Source organism: Babylonia areolata, chromosome 20 (assembly GCF_041734735.1).
Source record: "Babylonia areolata isolate BAREFJ2019XMU chromosome 20, ASM4173473v1, whole genome shotgun sequence".
NCBI lineage: Eukaryota > Metazoa > Mollusca > Gastropoda > Neogastropoda > Buccinidae > Babylonia > Babylonia areolata.
Genome location: NC_134895.1, coordinates 32,417,205 through 32,438,406, shown reverse-complemented (window position 1 = coordinate 32,438,406; position 21,202 = coordinate 32,417,205). Strand labels below are relative to the sequence as shown.

Below are 21,202 nucleotides of genomic sequence, written 5' to 3'. Positions count from 1 at the left end.
TTTTTTTTTTAACAAGAAGTAATGCTGAAATAAAATTTTTTTAAAGACATACCTCACTGAAAAAAGAATGCTCTTTCACCAGCCAACACCAACTTGGTAACAGAGTGCTTTCCCCTGTCTCCAAATAAGATGACCTTTAAAAGAGGAAGGTCAGTGTGGACCAATCATATTTTATCTGACCAAACTCTAACCAATGAAAATGCGTGTTTCCTTCACACACTGGTTGATCAGCATACTGGGTGGCAGGGGCTGTGAGTGAGAAGCGAGCTTCCTCTCCTTCGGCACTTGACGTCATGCCGCTGAGGAGACTTCCCAGATGTCAGTGCGTGGACCGAGAGGTTGCGCACAATGTATGGCCGGGATCCGCCATCGTGTTAGGGCTTTGTCGGAGGTTCTCCGAGAAAAAACATTCAAAATTGGGCGCTACAAGCCTTCCTAATGCTTCCCACTCCAGCTCAAATCAAGGAAAAACTTTTGACACAACTTGACGATAAAAATGAGGTGAGAAATAGGACAGATTGTCTGTTTTTAAATACTTAGCGCTGTTTTATTTATGTTCGCTTCACTGTTGTGTCGCATGCCATGGCCTTCCGTCCGATGGCTCGTGGGTGGAAGAAGTTGTTGACCGATCTGTATCTTGAGGTGATCCCCTCCTCCTTCACAAGCTTACGTATGCGAAGAGAAAAGAGTACTAATCTTTATTCAATCGGTTTTGATTTTGTTGCTGTTTGAGAGATTGGCCGTAGGATTTTTATAATCAAGCCAACCTCCATGCGTACTGTTACAAACTTTACACTGCACGTGTTTCAGGTATTGATAGACCACTGATCAGCAGTCTGTTTCTGTTCTTTTGTCGTTGTTTTTTCATCAGTTAGACATGTGCCCCTTTCATGTTTTGTGCTTTTGATATTGTTGGATTTTTATAGACTTTTTATGTTTGTGTGTTTCCTTGTCAAATGGTCATTATTTTAATTTATGTTCATTGTGGTTGCCTTTATCAGGTTCATCAATAATATGTAGAAAAAATCCGAAAATGAACGTTGTTGTTACTTATGGGTTGTGGGCAATATCCACATTTCTTCCCGTGTATTTTTCCATTTATAAAGTTCTGTATAACATTAAAAGACCGAAAAACTTGTAAATTGGTTGTTAAGTAAATAACATTGTAACATATACTCTACATAAGTACATTTCTTCACCTCCAGTCTGTCACATGCCTTCATCACATCTGTTTGGAATGAAACTGAATGGAAAGAACACAGAGGAAGAAATCTGGATATTGCTTGGGTTGTGTGCCATTTGTCACTTGAGTTCTCTTCCTGACAAAAGTGACATGTATGTATGAGTTCAACATTCATTACTGGCAATAAAATTAATGAACTTTGTATTGGTAGTTAATTGAAAGAAAAGAATGATTAAAGTGTCTTGAACTAAAGCCAAGGTTTAAAATGTCTGCTAATGCTGAAGTGACAAATTACATCACCTAAGTAACATTCATAGCCATACATCATTCAGTGCCACCATCTTGCTATCATCAGCTATTCTAGTTCTGACCAGCAAGCTGGGTTTTATGTTCACATGATTAGGTATCAGCCTTTCTTTTCCTTTATTTCTTTAATAGTTAATTTGCAAGATAAGTAATTAACTAATAAAGTAGTTGGTATTCTGTGGCACTACTTTGAAACTGGAACTGTATTTGCAGGTTGATGAACCAATGGTGGTGGAGGTACTCGCCGACATGGAGAGTTATCCCTTCACAAGAACTGTGTTGGAGGTAAGTTACAGCTTTATTATCTTATGACCCAGTCAAAAAATGAAGACAAGGGAAAAATTATTTTACGGTAAGCCATATGTATAAATGTAATGCTAGATATGTATCTTCTTGGAACCTGGTTATCATACATTGATTATGCATTTACAATCTGCTTTTTTACTTGCTTTTTTTCTATGTTATTCAATCAGTCACTTTGAAGACAAAAATAACAATTTAAAATAAAAATAGATCCAAAATATTGGTGGCTTTTTTTCTTCTGTATTATTGACAGAGCCAGCATCCATTAGGATTTACACTTCTGTTTTAATTATCACTCTTCAAAAAGAAAATCAGGCGAATGTTGTGTGAAATTGTGTTATCTTTTTTATGTTCTTCTTTAGTTTTAGAATGTTTGAGAATGATTCAAAGTAAGTCCCCTTCAAGGGGTGAGGGTGTTGGAGAAGAGACAGATAACTGCGTAGTCAAATCTGTAGGCCATGTTGAACGGGTAGATTTCTATAACATTAAATTAAATGAATATCAGATTTTTTGTTTTTGATAATAACTACATCTGAAGATTTGTTTTAAGTGAAAATTACATCTATTTCTAATCTGATTGCAGGAGACGAGGATTGGTAAAATGGCAAATGATCTGCGCAGGAAGGTTAAAAACCAATCTCTCGCCAAACGACTCAAACAGCTTTTACGGAGCTGGCAGTGTCTGACCAATGGCACCCCTACACAAATGGCAGGCAAGCTTGGCATCAGCCCTGTTGTGTCACCATCTCCTAAGGCTTTCCATGCCAGTCCCAGAGTTCCTTGCCCACCCTTGCAAAAAGGCATGCCCAAAGCCCCAACTCAAAGCACTCAACCGAGTGTGTCCCCAGCCATAAACAGCAGCAAATCTGGTGCCATAGTTGGTAGGAGAGGAACTTCAATACCTCCTAGCCCCCTCTCTCTAGAACCACAGAAACTGGTGTCTCCTGCTTCAGTTGGCTGTCATAAAGTTCCTCTAGGTAAAAAGTGGTCATCTTCAGGTGATGTGGTTTCTCCAAAGGTTTCTAGTCAAGTGCCATCGCCAGTAGTGCCTCCTCATGTCTCACCCAGAATGATGATGCAGACATCGACTATTTCTCCTAGCTTGTTGCAAACATCGACTGCTTCGCCCAGAATGATGCAAACACCAACAACTGCAGGAAGCAGCCATGGAGCATCTCCAGCACTGAGGAAAGTACGGGAAAAGTCACGCCCTCTGATGAAGCCTTCTCCCATTCAGTCACCCACAACACCACTAACAAATCATGAATCAAGCACACAAAATTCATTGAGGACATCTTCAAAATTCAGGTTGAAGGGAAAGGGCTCTGGAGTTCGTGATAATTGTGATGTGGGAGGCAAAAGAGTGAGTCCATCATCACTGCACAGTGTGAACAGTCAGGACAGAGTGCTGAGAGAAACAGATAATGGCAGACCAGGTTCTGATGGAGAGTCTTCTGGTTCCTCCAAAACCAGCCAGTCACGCTTCAGCCATTCCACAGACAAGACATTGCCCAAACCAAACAGTTTCTCTGGAGAATTGTCAAAAGCAAACATTTCTAGTCGTAAACGAGTGTGCACAAATTCTCCTTCACCCACAGAAACAAGGAAAAAAGCAAGAGTAGATAGCCCAAGTCTTTCATCAAGCAGACAAAAATCAGAACAGGTTGTAAATGGACATAGGAAAGCTGGAAAGAAAAGTCAAGGGAGTGGTATTGGTTTGTGTAGTTCTGTCCCAGCTGTTGACAATGGTGCTTTGTCACCACTCTTGTGTGATAACGGTGCCATTCCTCCACAGTCAGATGTGTTATTTGACAAGGAGTCCACCTTTCATCATCTGCCTCAGACTCGGCTAGCTGAGGGGAAACCCACAAGAAAAGTCAAAACAACAGAGCAGCTTATTCAAGATCTGCAAAGAAAGAACAGCAGTGCTAATGTAGGCAACAGTATCATATCCAAATTACGCACAAATCAAATAGAGAAAGACAAAGAAGAGCCAAAGTTGGTGCTGCCAGCTGGTGTGAAAGCTCGGGCTCGGCGTGGTAAATGGAACACTGCAGATGATAGTGTGTCTGTCCGGTTGACAGATGAGATGATTAGTAAGAATGAGTTAGTTGAACGCTTCTTGGAAACATCAGAGCCTTCATTGTCTGTGGATGTTTGCAAAATCAGTAAGTCATGTCGTGTTGCAGCAGCCTCACCTAACATTGAGCTTGGGGCGTCTACAAATTCATGCTCCAAGGACAGCTTCGATGGCAATTCCTCAACCAATCACCACAGCCCGTTGGGATGTGCACCAAAAGAAGAGAACAGAGATGTTCAACCAGCCTTATCATCTGCTCTCTCTTTGGAAGAAATCTATGCCCAGTTGCCACCGGTGGATTATAATATTGATTGGGATTCTGTTAACACTTACAAGTTGCCAGCGAGGAATCCTGTGACGGGGCAAAGCAACTATCCTGTGACAGGGGATGGAAGTCCTGTGGCAGGTGAGGGTAATCCTGAGACAAGAGAACATGTCGATAGTTTGCACAACGATCGTCGGCCTGACATGAATGGAATGTATGACATCAATGGAGACTGGACTACTTGGCAACAGTGTGTCACTGTGTCTTCGTATGAGGGTAATCAGCTGCATATTCTGCCCTATGTTGATTTAGATAATTGAGTCAGTGATGCTGATAGTGTGGCTATTTGAAGTGCCTGAAGTGTGTGTGTGTGTGTTTTCTGGACACAGCTGCTTGTCAGACCATGGGGGTAGGAAGATGCTTAAAGTAAAAATAACTGAGGTATTTGCCCATTAACATAAATCTGAAGTGTTGCTGCTCAAATTCATTCCTTTATACCATTCTTCTTTTTCAAATTTTCTCTCTCTCTCTCTCTCTCTCTCTCTCTCTCTCTCTTTGTTTTCTGCCTCCCTCTTGATGGGCTCCTTTACAAAACCTTTCCTTTGAAAATCTTGTTGAGGGTGAAAATGTTAAACAGGACGGAAAATTTCATTTTAAAATAAGAACACTGCTGGGAGTGGATGTGATCATTGTTGCTTTTCTGTGATGGATTACATTAGCACTGGACATGTGCAGATGGACTGGGTGTAACTGTCAAGAAAATGTATTCTGATTTATATAGTCTTTTTTTTATGCATTTGAGCAGGACTGTGGTAACGCTTAATGTCTTGGAATTTGGATTAGTTGGAAGTTGAAGGAATTCGATGAAAATTCCACCACCAACAAAACAAAGCAAACAACGAACAACTAAGGAATATATTAGAAATACGCAAAATGATGCATTTACTCTACTTAGTCAGGGAACAGACTTTTTTTTATGTGTGTGTGTGTGTGTTTTAAAGAATGCTTTGCGCATGATAAATGATAAAAGGAGAAAAAGAACATCAACTGGACTGTCACATGGTTGTGCATTGTCAAATTCTTTTGGAGATATCTTCACTTTTGGAAACAGTTTATCAAAGACTGAAAGAGTGTGTGTTTTGTTTACTTGTGTGTGTGTTTGCATGTACATGAGCATCTATTGCCAGTTGGAAATGTTAGTTGATAGTTAATTATACTGAATAAAAATAACATTATGATTAATTGTTTCAAGACGAGTAAGAATGGAAAAAAAAAAGAAGGAAAAAAGACGGCTGCACATGGTTAGACTTAGAGGCAGTGAAAATGTTGCATATTTAAACAACTCTGTCTCCCCAACCCACTCCTAGTTTGTTTTTGTTTGTCTAATTTATGTTGTTAAAATCCACAGAACATGGATATGTTACAATGCTACTCACTGTTTTATGCTTACTCTTAGTTAGTATTACCTTTTTTCTTCAGTCTTGAAGTTGGACAGTAATTTGCTACAGACCAAAAGTGAATGTACTTGATTTATGTTAATGATAAGCCTAAAGGTATGAGGACATGCACGCACAATCTGTAAATGTAACAAAGCATGATGAAAAAAATATAATAAAATTAAAGGTTTGCATGTCTACCAGTAAACTGTGATTTAGGGAAACAAAGATCTCTGTTCCATTGATTGACAGTAATATGAAAGAGCGTAAATTTTTACAAATAATTATTTACCTATAATAAGCCGGGCACTGATGACCTGATTGTGTTGTCCTTGTGTGTTAATCCATGGTGAGTTGACATTTTCTGTTACTGCTGCTATTTTTCTCAGAACTCTCAGTCAGTGGCAAAGAAAGGGAACTTTTCTCTCTTTTTTTTCTCCCCCCCCACCCCCCCTCCCCTCCTTTTTTTTCTGTCCTGTTATTTTCACCATTTCAGTGACATAACTCCCACATTGCTCATTTCCAATCCCCCATACACAACCACACCCAGGTTCGTCGGCAGTCAATGGGGAACCATTAAAGATAGGTTGCCAGGAGGCTACACACCAGAGGAGACACTGCATTGTTGCTGAGTCTTGATGGTGTTCACTAGTGCCTTTTCTGATTTATTGTACATTGGACACGACCTACCAAACCCCCTACAGGTGACAGTAATAGCTTAGTTGCAGAGCCAGTCTTAGTGTCTCCCCCTAAGAGAAGACCATCACCACATCCCTCCAATGAAGAGTCCCCCTTGAATCTGCAGATTCCGAAGACTTTGACAGGACTCACTCCAAGCACGGAAGTAGAGCAGAATCGAAATTGATGTCACCATGATAGCAGGGCATGGAAGGCCTCAGAATGTGGGACAATCTTTTCACATATATATAGATTATGAAGGTGGAGGAGGAGACTGCTGTGGAGGTCCATTTTAGGTTTAGGACAATGTGACAGCTGTTTTCTACATTTCCTGTCATAAGATATATATCCTGGCATTAACCAGGCCAGAGAGATAGATAGTAAGATACACTTGCAATGTTGGTCAGGAAATTTGAGTAATGCATTCAAAGACACATCCGTGAAGTGGATGATACTCAGCTATGTAGTCCCAGTCTTCCCATTTAACTTTTTAAGCCCACAGAACACTCAACTCTGGGTAGGAGCTGGCTGTGGGCCAAATATACCCACCTCCACTGGGAATCAAACCCGCGTCTTCCCAGCCGGAAGTCTGTAACGCCAACCACTTTGTCACAGCAGCTGATGAGAAAGGAAACTTTATCAACTTGCCGCAGTTACAGTAATGTACGTCTGTCCAGCCATGCGTCATATAATTTGACGGCAAGTCAAAGAGCACGCACAAAAAAAATTGCAGGAACAGCAGAGCATACATTTTGCTTCCTTCTTTCTTCAGTTTTGGTACAGCAGGGTTTTAAAATTCCCACCTGTCTGATTGTCTGGGTCAAACAGAAATGCAGCCATCACTTGTCTTCAAACTCTTTTGGTGGCTATGATGTGAACATGAACCTAGTTTAAAGTTATGGACTGAAATTGGAGGTCAAAGATCATGACGTTTTGACATTAAAAATATGTGCCATTTGTGAAGAAGACTGTTTGGGGACAACCAGACTCCCCCACCCCACTCTCTAATTGTTCTCTTTCTGAATTATAAGAAATTTATTGATTGATGTATTGCGTTTTGGGGGTGGATTTAGTCGGTGTTTTATGTGGCATTTGAAGCCTTCTCTTTTGTTCTTCATTGTGCTTGCTTGTTATTGTGATTGGGGTGGATTTAGTAGACCGATTTTGTTTATTTTCATTTTTATTTTTTTCCTCGTGTGAGTGAACAAAGTGAGTATGTAATTGACTTTTCATTCTCAGTGTACGTGTGTGTGTCCATCCATAGTAAACTTGACCAGACAAAAAAATCATTTTCTTTGGAAATACTTTCTGCATTCCATTTCTTGTCTGCGATTTGATGAAGAAAAACATTCTGTACAGACCACACAGAATGACAGTTAACAGTTCACTACACCACTGATGTGTTTATAAGCTATAACATGCAAGAATGATTATTTATGGCTGTCTGTGAGGGTATTGGCCATTCGATTCATGATTTTCTCTTTATCATATTAAAGCCTCAAACTTCAAAGTCCGTTTCTGTTAGAGTTGTACTTTTGTCTTGAAATATCTGAGCAGCTAAGTCATGAAGAGGACAGGAATAGGTTTCATTGGGAATCGTTAAGCATATGATAGATGCTTTTGATTTATATAAAGTAATGACAGGTAAAGTTGTGGAAAAGACAGGAAAAGGTGTAACACCAGTCTGATACATTTGTGCAACATAACTGTAACACTGACATTATATAACAGTTAGTTGTTTGGATGCTAAGTTGTTGATGAAATGCCAAACTGATCTGGCCAGAGCTGTCCAGTATTTTATTTGTGCTTTTTTTTTTTTTTTTTTTTTCTTTTTTGCTGCCCCATCAGTTGCATTGTTTTCAGTGGTATTACTCCCATGCTGTTCATTCCTAGCTTCCCCATACACAGCAACACCCATGTTCATCTGTGGCAGTCCCTGTTTTGGCATAGCTTCTTTTCACCCAGTTGATTATGCCAGCCAAATGTATGCTTGCTGGAGCAAGATAACAAGGCAGTTATTTGATAACTTATACTGGAGTCTTCAGTAAACTGTTCAGGAATTAGAATGGGCCAGTTAACACCAACCACAGTTGTAGCTTTTTTTTTCTTTTTTTAATGATATTTTGGGGCAAATTTTCAGCAGGGTAGTGATGTCTACAAAAGAATACAGACTGTTACCAAGGATAGTGGGTGTAGTCTATATTTACAGAATGAGGCTTGCATTCATCAGTTAGAGCTGATACAGACTACTTACGTAGTGTAGTGTTTTAGTCCATTTGCACACTTTGACATCTCATTGAATCTGGAGAAAAAATGTCTTTTTTGTTCTAAAAGTAATTGGTTGACTTCAGTACTCAGTTGTCACCAATACAGTGGAATAGCTCTCATTACTTACAGATCTCATCACCATGGCACAAACTGTCAAAGATGGGAAAAAATGGCAGCATTTTGTATTTATTTCACATTGTTTCAATTTTCACGAAGATCCACCATGTTTCATTGTCCTGGCTTCCTTTAGTGAAGAACCATTAAAAAATACAAGAAAAAAAAGAAAAGAAAACGCCGGATGAAAGAAACCATGGGTCCGGATGTGTACCAATTACCAGTCTGCATTACCATCATACTTTTATCAACTGGTCCTGTTCCACTAGAATTTCAGGAATATTTTGTCCACAGCCTATTGCCAATACCAGTTTATGTAATCCTGCCAAGATACGGACAAACCAGAAACTATGGGAGTTAATAAAGGTAAATACAGTGTCAGTGTTTTTACCTACAGTTGGACCAGTGACAACACGATCTCAATATTAAATCAATAAATCAGACTCCAACCAATGCTGTTATTACATATCTATACAAAAATTGAAAGATATCTGCCATTTTTAGATTAATTTTGGTTCAATGCCACTAAGAGAATAGATTGTGTTGCGTGTTGTGAATTTTTCTTTAGAACCCTTTCACTAACTTCCCTAAGTTAGGAACATCTGCAGTCCTGTATTAGACTTCTGTGGGTCAAGGTGTTGTAACATGGTGCAGCTGTTTCTCTGCAAACTTCAACTTTGATTTGATTTGAGCTGGTTATAGACTGTTGAGATGGTAACAGCCATTGATAATCACTACTGCTACTGGTACAACAAACTCGCTGGGCAACTTTTTTAAAAACTTTTGTGCGTTCAGTATACCTGTCAGAATGCAAATCTGTTACAATAAATTGATAATCATTTTGACCTTCGTTGAAGATTATATCCGTTTGGTCAAGACTTCATGTGCTTAGTTCAAAATGATATGCCTTTTGGTCAACTTCATGTGCTTCCCACCTGTTCAATCTCAGAATCTGTTTTCTTCAATTCTATATCTTTACATTAACTAGAGGAAGACTGTACCTGTAAGTATGTGCTAACTTGAGTTATATGTGCATGGTCATGTTCATGTTTGTTTGAATGTATACATGCTTGTGTGTGTTTGCATGCTTGTCTATCTTATGTGTACTTTTGATATTAAAAAAAATGTTTACAGAAGCCAAAAATGTGCAATCAGACACACAATTTTTTTTTAATTTAAAAAAAGAAATCTTTAAAACCCAAACAACTTAAATATAGGATTGTGCAGCATACATTCAATTTTGAGAAAAAATTTTTAATTCACTAATTGTCAAAAATACATTCAAGAGACTGAGAAAATTGGATGGGAATGCTTCTAATTTCAAGTCACTCAAGTATTATGTGGTTGCTAGAAAGAGGCTCTTCATGCAAACTTTTTACGTATTTGCAGAATTTTGAAAGTTTTACTCTTTGATGATAATCTAATCAAAATATTGTCTATAAATCATAAGCTTACTTGAATCAAATACGTACAATTCTAAAAATCAGATGGCATTCTCTTGTGGGATAAAACAATGCTTTCATTTTTGTGTGAATGTTGACATTTTTTCAGCAACCTAATCATAGATACATTCTGCCAAATATACTTCAATTCCAGCAAAAATGGAGCAAAAGGTTGCAATATTTAACTTTACAATGTTACTGCATTAATTATTGGCATTACATAACTTTACAGTGTCTGCATTAATGTCATAATGTGAATGTAGACACATATACATCAAAACTGAAAATATACAGTCTGCAAACACTGATCCAAAATTTACATGGTAGCTTTTTACATCAGTATTCACTTCATTGTAGATTCATGTATTTGTATGGTTGATTCTTTGCATTTACCAAAATAAAAGTCTTTTTTCCTGTTTGACAATTTTTTACTTCCATCTTGCGCTTGTAGCCATCAAACTTTGCAGTCACTGGAAAGGATGCCCATGTTTACAGCCAGGATGCCTTTCTTTTTTCCTCATTTCTTTGTGATTGTACATTTAATTGTTTGTGGTTCTTTTGTTGGAATGAACGAACTTGGTCATTTGGTTTGCTTTATTTTATTTCATACCATTTTGAATGCGAGTAGTCTTCCTAGAATTTTTTTTTCCTGCCCTGGGAAACATGTCTCTGTACTCTTCTGTGTGCATTTTATTTTTAATATTTTTATTACCTTGGGGGATGGAGTATGTTCTTTTGTTTGGTGAATGAATGAATAAATATTATACAAGCTAAATTATTCCATTCGTAAGCAAGCATGTCGGGTATCACAAAGTGATGCATTTGTTAATGGTGACTGATGAATGATGCAGTGTGTTCAATATACATTGTTAATAAAAGTCGAACAGCAACATAATGGTGTGGGTTTTTTTATGTTTTGTTTCAAAGCTGCTGCTTTTCTCTCCTGACAAAAAATGCAGCAATTCAATTTTTAATTGACAGAATTATTTAAAAAGCTGAAAGCAGGTGAATTGAATATTGAAATACAGTAGATTAAAATGGAATGCAGCATTTGGGTTGCACCTTATTTGAACTTAGTGAATCAAGAATGATTTCATGTGTCTGCATTGGATATTTCTAAAGTATTTATGATTGGTCTTGTAAAAAGGTGTAGGCTATCATCATAACTTTCAAGACTCTATATGAACATTTACAAAGTTATCATCCTTTGACATTAGCTCATCAGAAAATTATCAAATGATGATTGTAGTTTGTACTATGAATTATGATAATTAATTGACCTGGATTGAACAGGTCTTAGCATTCTATCGATAAGATACCAAGAACTTAAGATCGATCTTGCAGGATTTCTGTGTTTTGTTTTATTGCAGGTAAAAAAAAGTTTTTGTCCTGGAAAAATGATGCCCATAAGGGTATGCATACATCTTGGAATTTTAATAAACACTTGACCACTTACCATTCAACAAAGATTTAATGATAGATTAAAAAGTAGTTTGAGATTGAAAAAACAAACAGTGATGAAAATTGAAGATTGCTGCAGGGATATCCACTGATCTCTTTTATGAGCAGTATAGCAGACACTCTTTCAATTAAGATTGGCTTTGTGGTTCGTATGGAAAATTTCAATCTGCTCCGCAAAAAATGTGGAATTATGTTTGGTCATATCTGTGGAAATATGTTATATAAGCTGAAAAATTACCTTTCACAAACAAGCCAGTTCAACAACTGTCAACAGCACTGTTAAGTGTTATGTTTATGTTGAAAAACAGAACGCTATTAAGAAGAAAAAAAAGCACTTGCATCACACTCACCACCACTAGGTTACAAAAAAAATCCAAACAAAAAAGAATGTTTCAAAATGCATTAATTTAATATCAAATAAATAATCTGTACATGATAACTTTTCATCAGATTAAAGATTTCAGATCTAGTGAATGTTACTGAAGGCCCATTATATCACAGTTAGCATCATGTTCTGTCATAGACAACAAACTGAATCAATTTAATTACAATGCCCACAAACAATAACACATCTGAAAATCTACCCCCGATAGAAATCATAATCTTTGATACCAACGAACACACATTCTGATAATTTGCAACCAGTTAACAAGCAGTTCTACTGATCAAAACAACAAACAGTATGGCTTTTTCTTCTTTAAAAAAAAAAAAAAAAAAAAAAAAAAAATCTACCAACAAATCATGCACATTGTAAAATTCAAATCCAGCTATAAATAGCTGGATACATCCATTTTCAGACATGGAAGAAATTTTAGATGCTTGATGTGAACATCTGTTATTCATCATTCCAAAATTGGTATGCTGTGGCTACCTTCACTTCAGGGAGGTATAGTAGGAATTTGCTCACTCAGCCCACCACTGTAACCAAGCAATACCACCATGCGTTCGCTGTATGAGACCACTTACACTACAGCACCAGTGACTTAGCAACAAATATAGGACCTTGTTGTTTCTCTGTTACTTTTTATCACAACATATTTCTGTGAAATTTGGGGTGCTTTCCCCAGGGAGAGTACATCGTCACAGTGTTCCACCACCCATATATATATATATAATTTTATAATGTTTCGTTTTTCCATCTGGAAGTTTATTTGATTTTTTGAGAACTTTGTCGGGGACAACCCTTTTGTTGCCGTGTTCTTTTACATGCTAAGTGAATGCTGCAAACTGGACCTCTCAGTTCAATGTCTGATCCGAAACATGAGACCTCACAACTACCAGAGACTTGTGAGTAATGGTGGCTGTAGAACTGGGACAAAATAACTAGCTGTGGCTGGGTACGGGGAACTCAGGAAGAACGTCATGGAGTAGCGGAGGAAAAACAAAAACCTGGATGGGAGTGAATTTCTACACAAGGTTATCTTTTATAAGCTGCTACTTTTGTCCCCTTTAGGCACCTTTTGCTTGGGAAGTATTTCAGCTTATATTCTGCTTTCGTAAGATTCTATCAATCGATTGATTCAGTGTGAAAAGATGTTCATGCACTTTAAGCAGCAGTGAGACACAATGAAATATGAAATACAACCATGAAAACTTAAGACAAAACATTACTGTTTGCACAAGGAAAGAGTTGTAACTTTTTATCAGTTCGGTGTCAAATCTGTTTTTGGATGTTAGGGTCTAACCAGACTTCATTCTCACATCTGACCTGTGTCCTGCAATTCTCATTTGCAACTTGCAAGCTAAATTTGATAGTCAAGCAAAACTTGCATGCAACATATGTATGTCATTTGAGCATCACTGCAGAAATGCTTAAGCCAAAGTCCATATCATTTTTGTGAGGAGAAACCCGGTAGGGAAAAATATGATAAATGCAAACTATCACCTATGCCATGGATGCACTTCTGAATATTCTGACACTTGAAAGTACACATGCACACCATACACTTCAAGAAATATTTCAAGTCTAGCTAAAGTCTATTTACAGAGTATTAAAATGGGTAATGTTCCATTATGATCAATTTCTGTTTGCAAGCAGTATGGCAACTGTGCTACAGTACATAACTTACTGATAATGAGGTATTACATACTAGTGTTCTGCATTACAGTGGCGGCAGACTACAACTATAAAAGTTTTGGCATCTGTTTCAATTTCTCAATGTCTAGAATTCGATCATCCTCCGTGGCCAAAGAACAGTCACTGATCAAATCTTGCTGCTGGGGGCCATGGTATCGCTCAGGAAATATGGGAGTGTCTTCAGGAGACAAGTCTCTGTGGTATCGGTGAGCAGGGCGTAACACAGGTGATGCCCCAAGATCTCTCAGCCGTTTTCTCTCATTTTCTGAGTGCACATTGCCCCTTTCTTCAGCAATAGCTGGTGAAGGCTTGAATGGAGGCTTGAGCACCTCGCGTTTCACGGGACTCTGTGTGTTAGCGTGCTGAGGAAAGGCTGATTTCTGCGGCGAGGCGGGCATGCTGGGGTCACTGTGGACCTCAGACATTATGGCCAGACTGAAGTCAGTCTGCAAGCGGATGGTGTGATTCGAGTCTAGAAGGCTCTCCCCACTGCCCCCTCCCAGCAAGCCGTGTTTCTCCAGGTACTTCTTGGTGGCCATGCTCATGTTGCTGGCCGACATGCCAAGACGTGAGATGTCAGAGGTGCCTGTGGTGTCCAGGGAGGCAGCCAGGGCCTGCCGCAGGAGGAGGTGGTTCGAGCCTCCGCGCCCAGGCATCTGGTGATGGCGTGCCACCTGGGTCAGCTGCTCATCCCGCAGGTACTTCATGGCCATGGCGTTGATCTCCAGGGAGCTGTCTGTGTCCGAGCCCAGCATCAGGGAGATGGCGTTGATGTGGGGGATCAGCGTTGTGTTGCTGCTGCTGACACCATCTCCACTGCAAAACACATGCCCAGGCATATTTCATGTTTCTGTCTGGCTTCACAGAAAACCAAAGCTATCAGCGTGCCATTGCTGCTGCTAACACCATTTCTGCTGCAAAAGATACACCCAGACATATTTCATGGTTCTTTCTGGCTCCACTGAAAACTTAAGTTATTAACTTGGTGTTGGAGCTGCTGACACCATCCCCACTGCAAAGACACACCCAGACATATTTCATATTTCTGTTTGGTTCCATGGAAACCAAAGTTATCAGCATGCTGTTGCCGCTCCTGACACCTCCCCACTGCACAAACACCCAGACAATCATTATTTCATACTGGCATCACCAAAAAACCTAAATTATCAGTGTGGTGCTGGTGCTGCTTAGGCCATCACCACTACTAAGACCACACCCAGACATATTTTCATTTTTCTTACTGGCTTCACCCAAAACCAAAGCTGAAAAACTATTCCCCCACAAAGAAGGGGGAGGGGGGGGAGATAATTTTTTTGTTCTAACAGTTAACTGGTTTGTCAAATGGTTATAAAAAATTTTAAAAATGGAAAAGAAAAGAAAAAATTTCTGCATCATAAAGAAAGGTGCTGGGTAGGGAGGAATTGATGAAATGGGGGACTGAAGAAGATAAGTAAAATTATCCAAAAAATATTTTTCCCTGAAACTGTCGGCAAAAGATAGAAAAATATTTTCCTAACACACACAAAATAAATGAACAGACTCACTTTGGACAAGCTGACTGAGGAGACAACGATGCTCCCATTGTGGAGTCAAACAACTTCAGGCCTGCAGCAGGTGTGGCGTCGTCACTGTTGTCTGCAGTGGTGTCTGTGTTGGTCTTGTTACCTTCAGTGTTGTCTGTGTTGTCTGCATTCTGACTGTGACTGTTGAGGAACAGACGGATGTTGTTCTGCAGAGAAAAAATGAAGCCATGGATGAATGCAGCAGTCACTTCAGAATCACAGCAAAGTGGTGCTATTAAACTTCAGGTCTCTGTAAAAATGTATTTTTAATTGAAACAAGTCACCAAACAACACACTCATAAATAGGACAAGAAAATCTTATACAAAATCCAGTCCTGATATAAGTACATCTTTCAAGTATATGACAATGTCTTCACAGCTAGAAATTTGAAACAATGGATGATTTTCAACAAAACAAAATGAAAACAGGATTAGGGTAAAAATGCGCTGTGATTCAACAAAAAAGAAGAAATTGTCAGAAATAATTTTACCATATCTGAATATTTTCACAAGAAATTTTTTCTTGCTTTCACAGTAGAGACAATGAAAGAAAAAACCAAGTTCAATTACAGTCAGTACTGTTCTGTTTGCAGACAGACATTTGTCAGTTTTTGTTTCCTTATTCACAATATAATGCTCCGAAATCACTCCACGCCCCCTCCCCTCATCTGTCTCTTTCCTCCCTACCCACACCATCCTGTTTCAACCACACCCCTTTCCTATTTAAATCAAGTTGGTTCCTAACAAGGATTCTCAGAATGCATACCCAAGAAAATTTGTGGTTCATCCCAAAAGAGTTTTTTCTTTTTATCATAATTTTTAGTCTACAAGGCAATACCTTTTACTAAAATCTGATCCCTGTGTTTTATTGGCTGTGTGCACCCTATCTGTATCTGAAAGTAAATTATGGCCACCACATGGTGCCACATGACACAACAAACTCAATATATGACAACATCATTGATCACAGTAAATGCTCACAATTGCACTCAACAGCAATACCTCAGTCTTACTATTGTTCAATTCAACATGGTTCATGTTCACCATCAAATCAAATTGAAACCAAATCGCACAATACACCAATTTTCAACTGAACATGATTGCAGTTCACACATAGGCCACAAAAAAACAGCAGTGTCTGAGTTGTTGAGAAATTGGAGTGAACTGATTGTTTTTGGAAAGCAGAACACAAGGCAAAATGGCAGATGGGAATGAAAACAGGGCTAGCAGACTGGATTCTGATTAAACAAGTTAATGAACTGGGCTTTACAACACTTTACATTCATCTGAAGGCTGTCAAATTTTTTAATGTGGAAAGAATAAGAAAAAGTAAGCAGCAGATAGCAGAGCAGAAAAACAGGATAACACAGCTGAGTCAACAAGCAGGCATAAACAAGACGGACGATCCAGTTTCTGAAGATGACATCACTACTCAGAAAACAACATACACTGTTAGCACTTTCACTTTATGGCAGATGTGGCTTATCGATTGCGTGCACCTTACATGAGTATAAAATAACTTTCTTCTTTAAATTCAGCGTACCTTATGCACTGCAGCGCCTTGTAGGCAAAAAAATACAGTAATCAGATCGGGTTTAGTAATTTGGTTATCGATTTTTGCTTGTATACTTAATATTACTCAATTTACACTAAACTTTCATATACACTGAACTTCAGCCAGCTTTAGATGCAAGTGTGTATGTGTGTGTGTGGAGGGAAGAACCTTTAGATACAAGTGTGTGTGTGTGTGTGGAAGGATGCATGCATGTGTTAGGTTTACCTCTGGCAAGGACAATGCATTCTAACACCCTCTATGTGTTAGGTTTACTTCTGGCAAGGACAATGCACATTCTAACACCCTCTCTTGATGTGATGTCCTGTGCATATGTCCCATCACAAAACTGACCCTATAGACCACTTCTATATCTTTTTATTAATAACCTCTCTGCATCCGCGTGTTTGCTTGCAGACAAACATTTACCAATGCAACATTTGCCTAAAAAACATAATAAACACAACATATAATGCACAGAAAAATTTGCTTTTCTCCCATAAATCTAAGTTTAGAGAGAATAACACTATGTTTTATTTTTGAGATCATTAGCATCATTCATCTTCACTCACAATCAGCTGATCATAGTATTCTTTGGAGTCTGGACTGATCTCATGTGCACCATTTTCTTCACTCTGGAAAAAAAAGAAAGAAAAAAAAGCAGCATTAGAAAGACTGTGTCCATGATCATTAAACTAGAGAGAAAAACAGGAACACATTAGAAGTGGGGGGAGGGAACAACACACCAATAAAACAAGTTTTTACACTTTCTCCGTGTCCCTGTGTGAACTTTCCCTTTTTTTCTAACTGGTATACAAGTACAAAACAATTCCACTAAGATAGAATACTAGAATATTCACAGTACTCTGTCATGCTGCCATTACTACCATCTCTGACTCTCTGTAAAAGTGCTGCTATTTCTAGGAACAATGTTGAAGTGGACATTCATGATTAAGCTGATTCTTAAAGGTTATCTCCCTTCGTCCATGATTTTGAAGCAAAATTTTTGCTGGCTGCTCTGGGGACATGGGAGAAGTGCCAAGGGATAAGACAGAATATATGTAACAAACAGACACTGATGGCATTTCTCAACTGTCACTTTCCAAAACAACCTTAACTAGAGTTCAGTGGAGACATTCTGTGCATATATTTCATATCAAAATCATAATGACAAATCATTCAGTCATACTATTTCATTCAAATATTTGATCTTTTGTTTTCTTTCCTGACATGAGAAAAACAATGATTCTGACTAATTTATGCTAAATTCCATACAATAATAACTAACATTATTTATATAGCATTAAATCTAGTGCAGTAACAAAGTGAATTTATCATCTACATCCAACTTGCACATGCATGCAAAACTCTGACGAGAGGAAGACATACACATTAAAGTTATAAAATTATTTGAAGACTTATGCAAATCAAACATGCATGAAATAGTTCCTCTCACCTCATCAGGTCGCACACACATACTGGCACTCATTGGACTTGGTGTTGAATTGGACAGATTCTGCAAATGGGGTTCCATGGACCTGCAACACAGTTCAGTTCTGACATTTTTGGTGAGCATATGGTTCATCTTTCTTCGAGGTTTATTCAATTTATTAAACCATTTGCAATTTTTCTTCTGATTCTAGAATCCCATCTCTCTCGATCTGGTACATCTTTTTTTCCACATTGAACTAAATCTCTTGCAGTTCTTCTGCTGAATCTAGAATCCAACCTTTCCTGTTTCCTGGTTTGTGAAATGTTCAGACATTACTCCAGCTGCCCTGAATTTAACAGAAGTGAAATTCTTTATATCATCAACTGACATGACCCACTTCTTTTCTCATTTTGAATACCTTTCTGACAATAATCTAAATCAGCATTATGTTTTAACATTTCAAATTTCGACATCAATAAACTACTTAATTAATCGTTTCTATACATCAATTTTGATTCAAAATAAAATAAAATAAAAAGTAAAATAAAAACACTATCACAAAGCCCCCTAAAAATAACTCAACCATATGAAATGAAAAACACTGCCATACCTTCAGTCTAATTTCATAATGAGACACATCAGAGAGAACACAAGCACGTACAGGTATACACATGTCAACAGGGCATATCCCAAATCAAACAAACAGCCATGGCGTCAACAGATATGACAGGGATGCACAGACCAAGGGAGGTAGAACAAAAAGCACACAAAGAAACAGTGATGACATATCACCCTACCTGACAGGCGAGGGATGTTCCAGGCTCCCTGTGGAGTGCAGGCTGCCCCCCATGTCTGAGCGCTCCTCATGCTCCGTGCTGCTCAGCTGCACCGGCCCCTGATGGCGCAGCTCCGAGGGAGTCTCCCCCACAGTCAGCCCCTCCTGCCTGCAAGGGGTGTGAGCACTGCCAGGCCTCTCAACTACCCCCGACAATGATTGGGGGAGCATTTGCTGAAAAGGAGGAAGAGCATCCTGGGAATGGGAGGAGGACGGGGAGTGTCTGTGAGTGTTGGTGGGGAAGGCATGGTGTGGGGAGAAGGGTTTCTGGGGGCTGGTCTGGATGGACGCACACTGGGTGCCCTGCCCCCCTGGGGGCCTGCCCCACGGTGATGACGCTGGCTCCAGCAGTGTGGTGTTGACCGCCGTGGAACATGTCTCCTTCTTCAACGTCGCCGGGGTGGAGCCAACCGAGGAGGGAACTGGGGTAGGGGTGGAAAAATTGCTGCCTGGGGACGGGGAGGGGGCAGATGCTGGCTGCTGCTGCTGTTGACTGAGCAGCTGCTGAATCTGAGCCTGTAGCAGTTTGAGCTGAGCATCCTGCTGAACAAGCAGCTGGACCACCTCACCTGGCACACCCGACCAGTTGACGCTTTCCAGACTCAAGGCCTGGGTTCCATCAGCTCCTGCCTTGCTCTGAGGGCCAGCAGAATGGGACAGCTTGGGAGAGGGGTTGGAGTGGTCTGGGGTGATGCTCAGTCCACTGTCGTCACTGGACTTGGCACTGCTGGAGGTGTTGTGAGACTGATGAGAATCATTCTGGGTGGATGGCGCAGGGCTCTGAGCACCCAGAGGAGCAGCACTGACGTACCCATCAGACTGCAACTGCCCTGGGTGACAAGGTAGCGGCTGTGTTCCCTGTGGTTTTCCTGGTGGAAGTTGTGCATAAGGGTTGACACTGGACTGTGAGTCTGGCCAATTTTGTGCGAGAAAGGCTTTTGCTGACCGGTTATCTTGCTGCCAGTCGTACATGCCTGGGCCTTCTGTGTGTCTGGAAGGAGGTGGTCTGGACTGTCCCTGGGAAGGGGTCACTGTTCCTTGGGAGTGAGGCTCAGTTCCTTGTGGCAGGGCTAGGCTTCCCTGAGCAGAGTTCTGATAACCAGGAGTGTTGTTTGTGTGGCTCACTGGAGGCTGCAACACAGCAGCGCCCTGTGTCATGGTGTGAAAGTGTGTGTGCGCAGGGGGATGGCCCGGGTGCTGTGTGTGAGGATGGCTGGACGGTACAGGGACATCTCCATGGAAAGGCCCACCTTGCCTGAAAGTTGACTGAGGGGATGGACTGCTATGTGGGGGTCTCTGAACAGGGACAGATGGATGGGGAAAAGAGTGTGCAGGTCTGACAGCTGGACTTGGTGTATCAGGTCGACAGAAATGCATCCCAGCTGGTGCCGTCAATCTTGGCCGAGGAAGATGTTGAGGCTGTGGCTGAGGCACATACATGTGCTGTTGAGGAGGAGCACACTGCTCTGCAGTAGTACAAGCATAACCCTGAGAACTGTGCATAGCAACACCCATGTTGTTGTAAGCACCCCCTGCCTGAGCACTGGAGTACTGATGTGGCACTGCTGCTGCTGATGATGATGACTGAGGTATGCAGTTGCTGTAGACCGTACCCAAGAACCCTGGAGACGCTAAAGAACTAACGGCAGCAGGCCCACCTGTCCTTGCACTGTTATTCTGATCACACACAGTCCGTGGCTGTGGATAGCGGGCAGGGAAGCTGGCCCGGGGCAGGCACTCACTGTCCAGCTGCTGACCGGCATTGGACTCACAATAGTGAGTGGCCCCAGACCCTGCCAGCGCCACAGAGGCAGGACAGCTGTGCTGAGAGGAAGGCACAAAACCCACTGTCTTCCTTCCACTGGAAACAGGGGCAGAGATAGATAACATGGGGGTTGAGCATGGTGTGCTGAAGGCAGTGTTGAGGCACGCGGGTGGCTTGGGGGAGGATGGGAAAGGCTGCAGTTGAGGAGATGGGACGTTGTTGTCATTCCAGATCATGGAAAGTTCCGGCACCATAGGTCTGATTGTCATGGCCTGCAAATGCACAGTGTTCATCCTGTCAACAACTTTCTTTGAAATTTCTTAAACAAATATTATACACATATAAAACTTCAAAAACAAAAACTCCCCTATCAGTATTTATGGATATACAATATCTTTTAAAAATCAAAAACCCTTATTAATCTTTATGGATGTATCATCATC

At 40.2% G+C, this 21,202-nt stretch overlaps 2 protein-coding genes across 2 annotated transcripts in view; one reads left to right on the top strand and one right to left on the bottom strand.

Moving 5' to 3' along the window:
* The first annotated feature begins 289 nt into the window (after positions 1-289).
* On the top strand, positions 290-10,961 carry LOC143295415 (uncharacterized). Its single transcript, XM_076607102.1, has 3 exons — positions 290-501; positions 1,703-1,774; positions 2,376-10,961. The coding sequence occupies exons 1-3, from the start codon at positions 439-441 to the stop codon at positions 4,455-4,457; spliced, it is 2,217 nt and encodes a 738-aa protein (XP_076463217.1). The 5' UTR covers positions 290-438; the 3' UTR covers positions 4,458-10,961.
* A 961-nt stretch (positions 10,962-11,922) lies between these two features.
* Positions 11,923-21,202, bottom strand: part of LOC143295414 (uncharacterized) — a 32,269-nt gene continuing 22,989 nt past the window's right edge. Inside the window, exons 12-16 of the mRNA XM_076607101.1 lie at positions 18,957-21,031; positions 18,184-18,265; positions 17,300-17,362; positions 15,158-15,342; positions 11,923-14,429 (exon numbers count right to left, since the gene is read on the bottom strand). Coding sequence (XP_076463216.1) covers positions 13,661-14,429; positions 15,158-15,342; positions 17,300-17,362; positions 18,184-18,265; positions 18,957-21,031 — 3,174 coding nt within the window. The 3' untranslated portion in view covers positions 11,923-13,660. The remainder of the gene's footprint in view (positions 14,430-15,157; positions 15,343-17,299; positions 17,363-18,183; positions 18,266-18,956; positions 21,032-21,202) is intronic.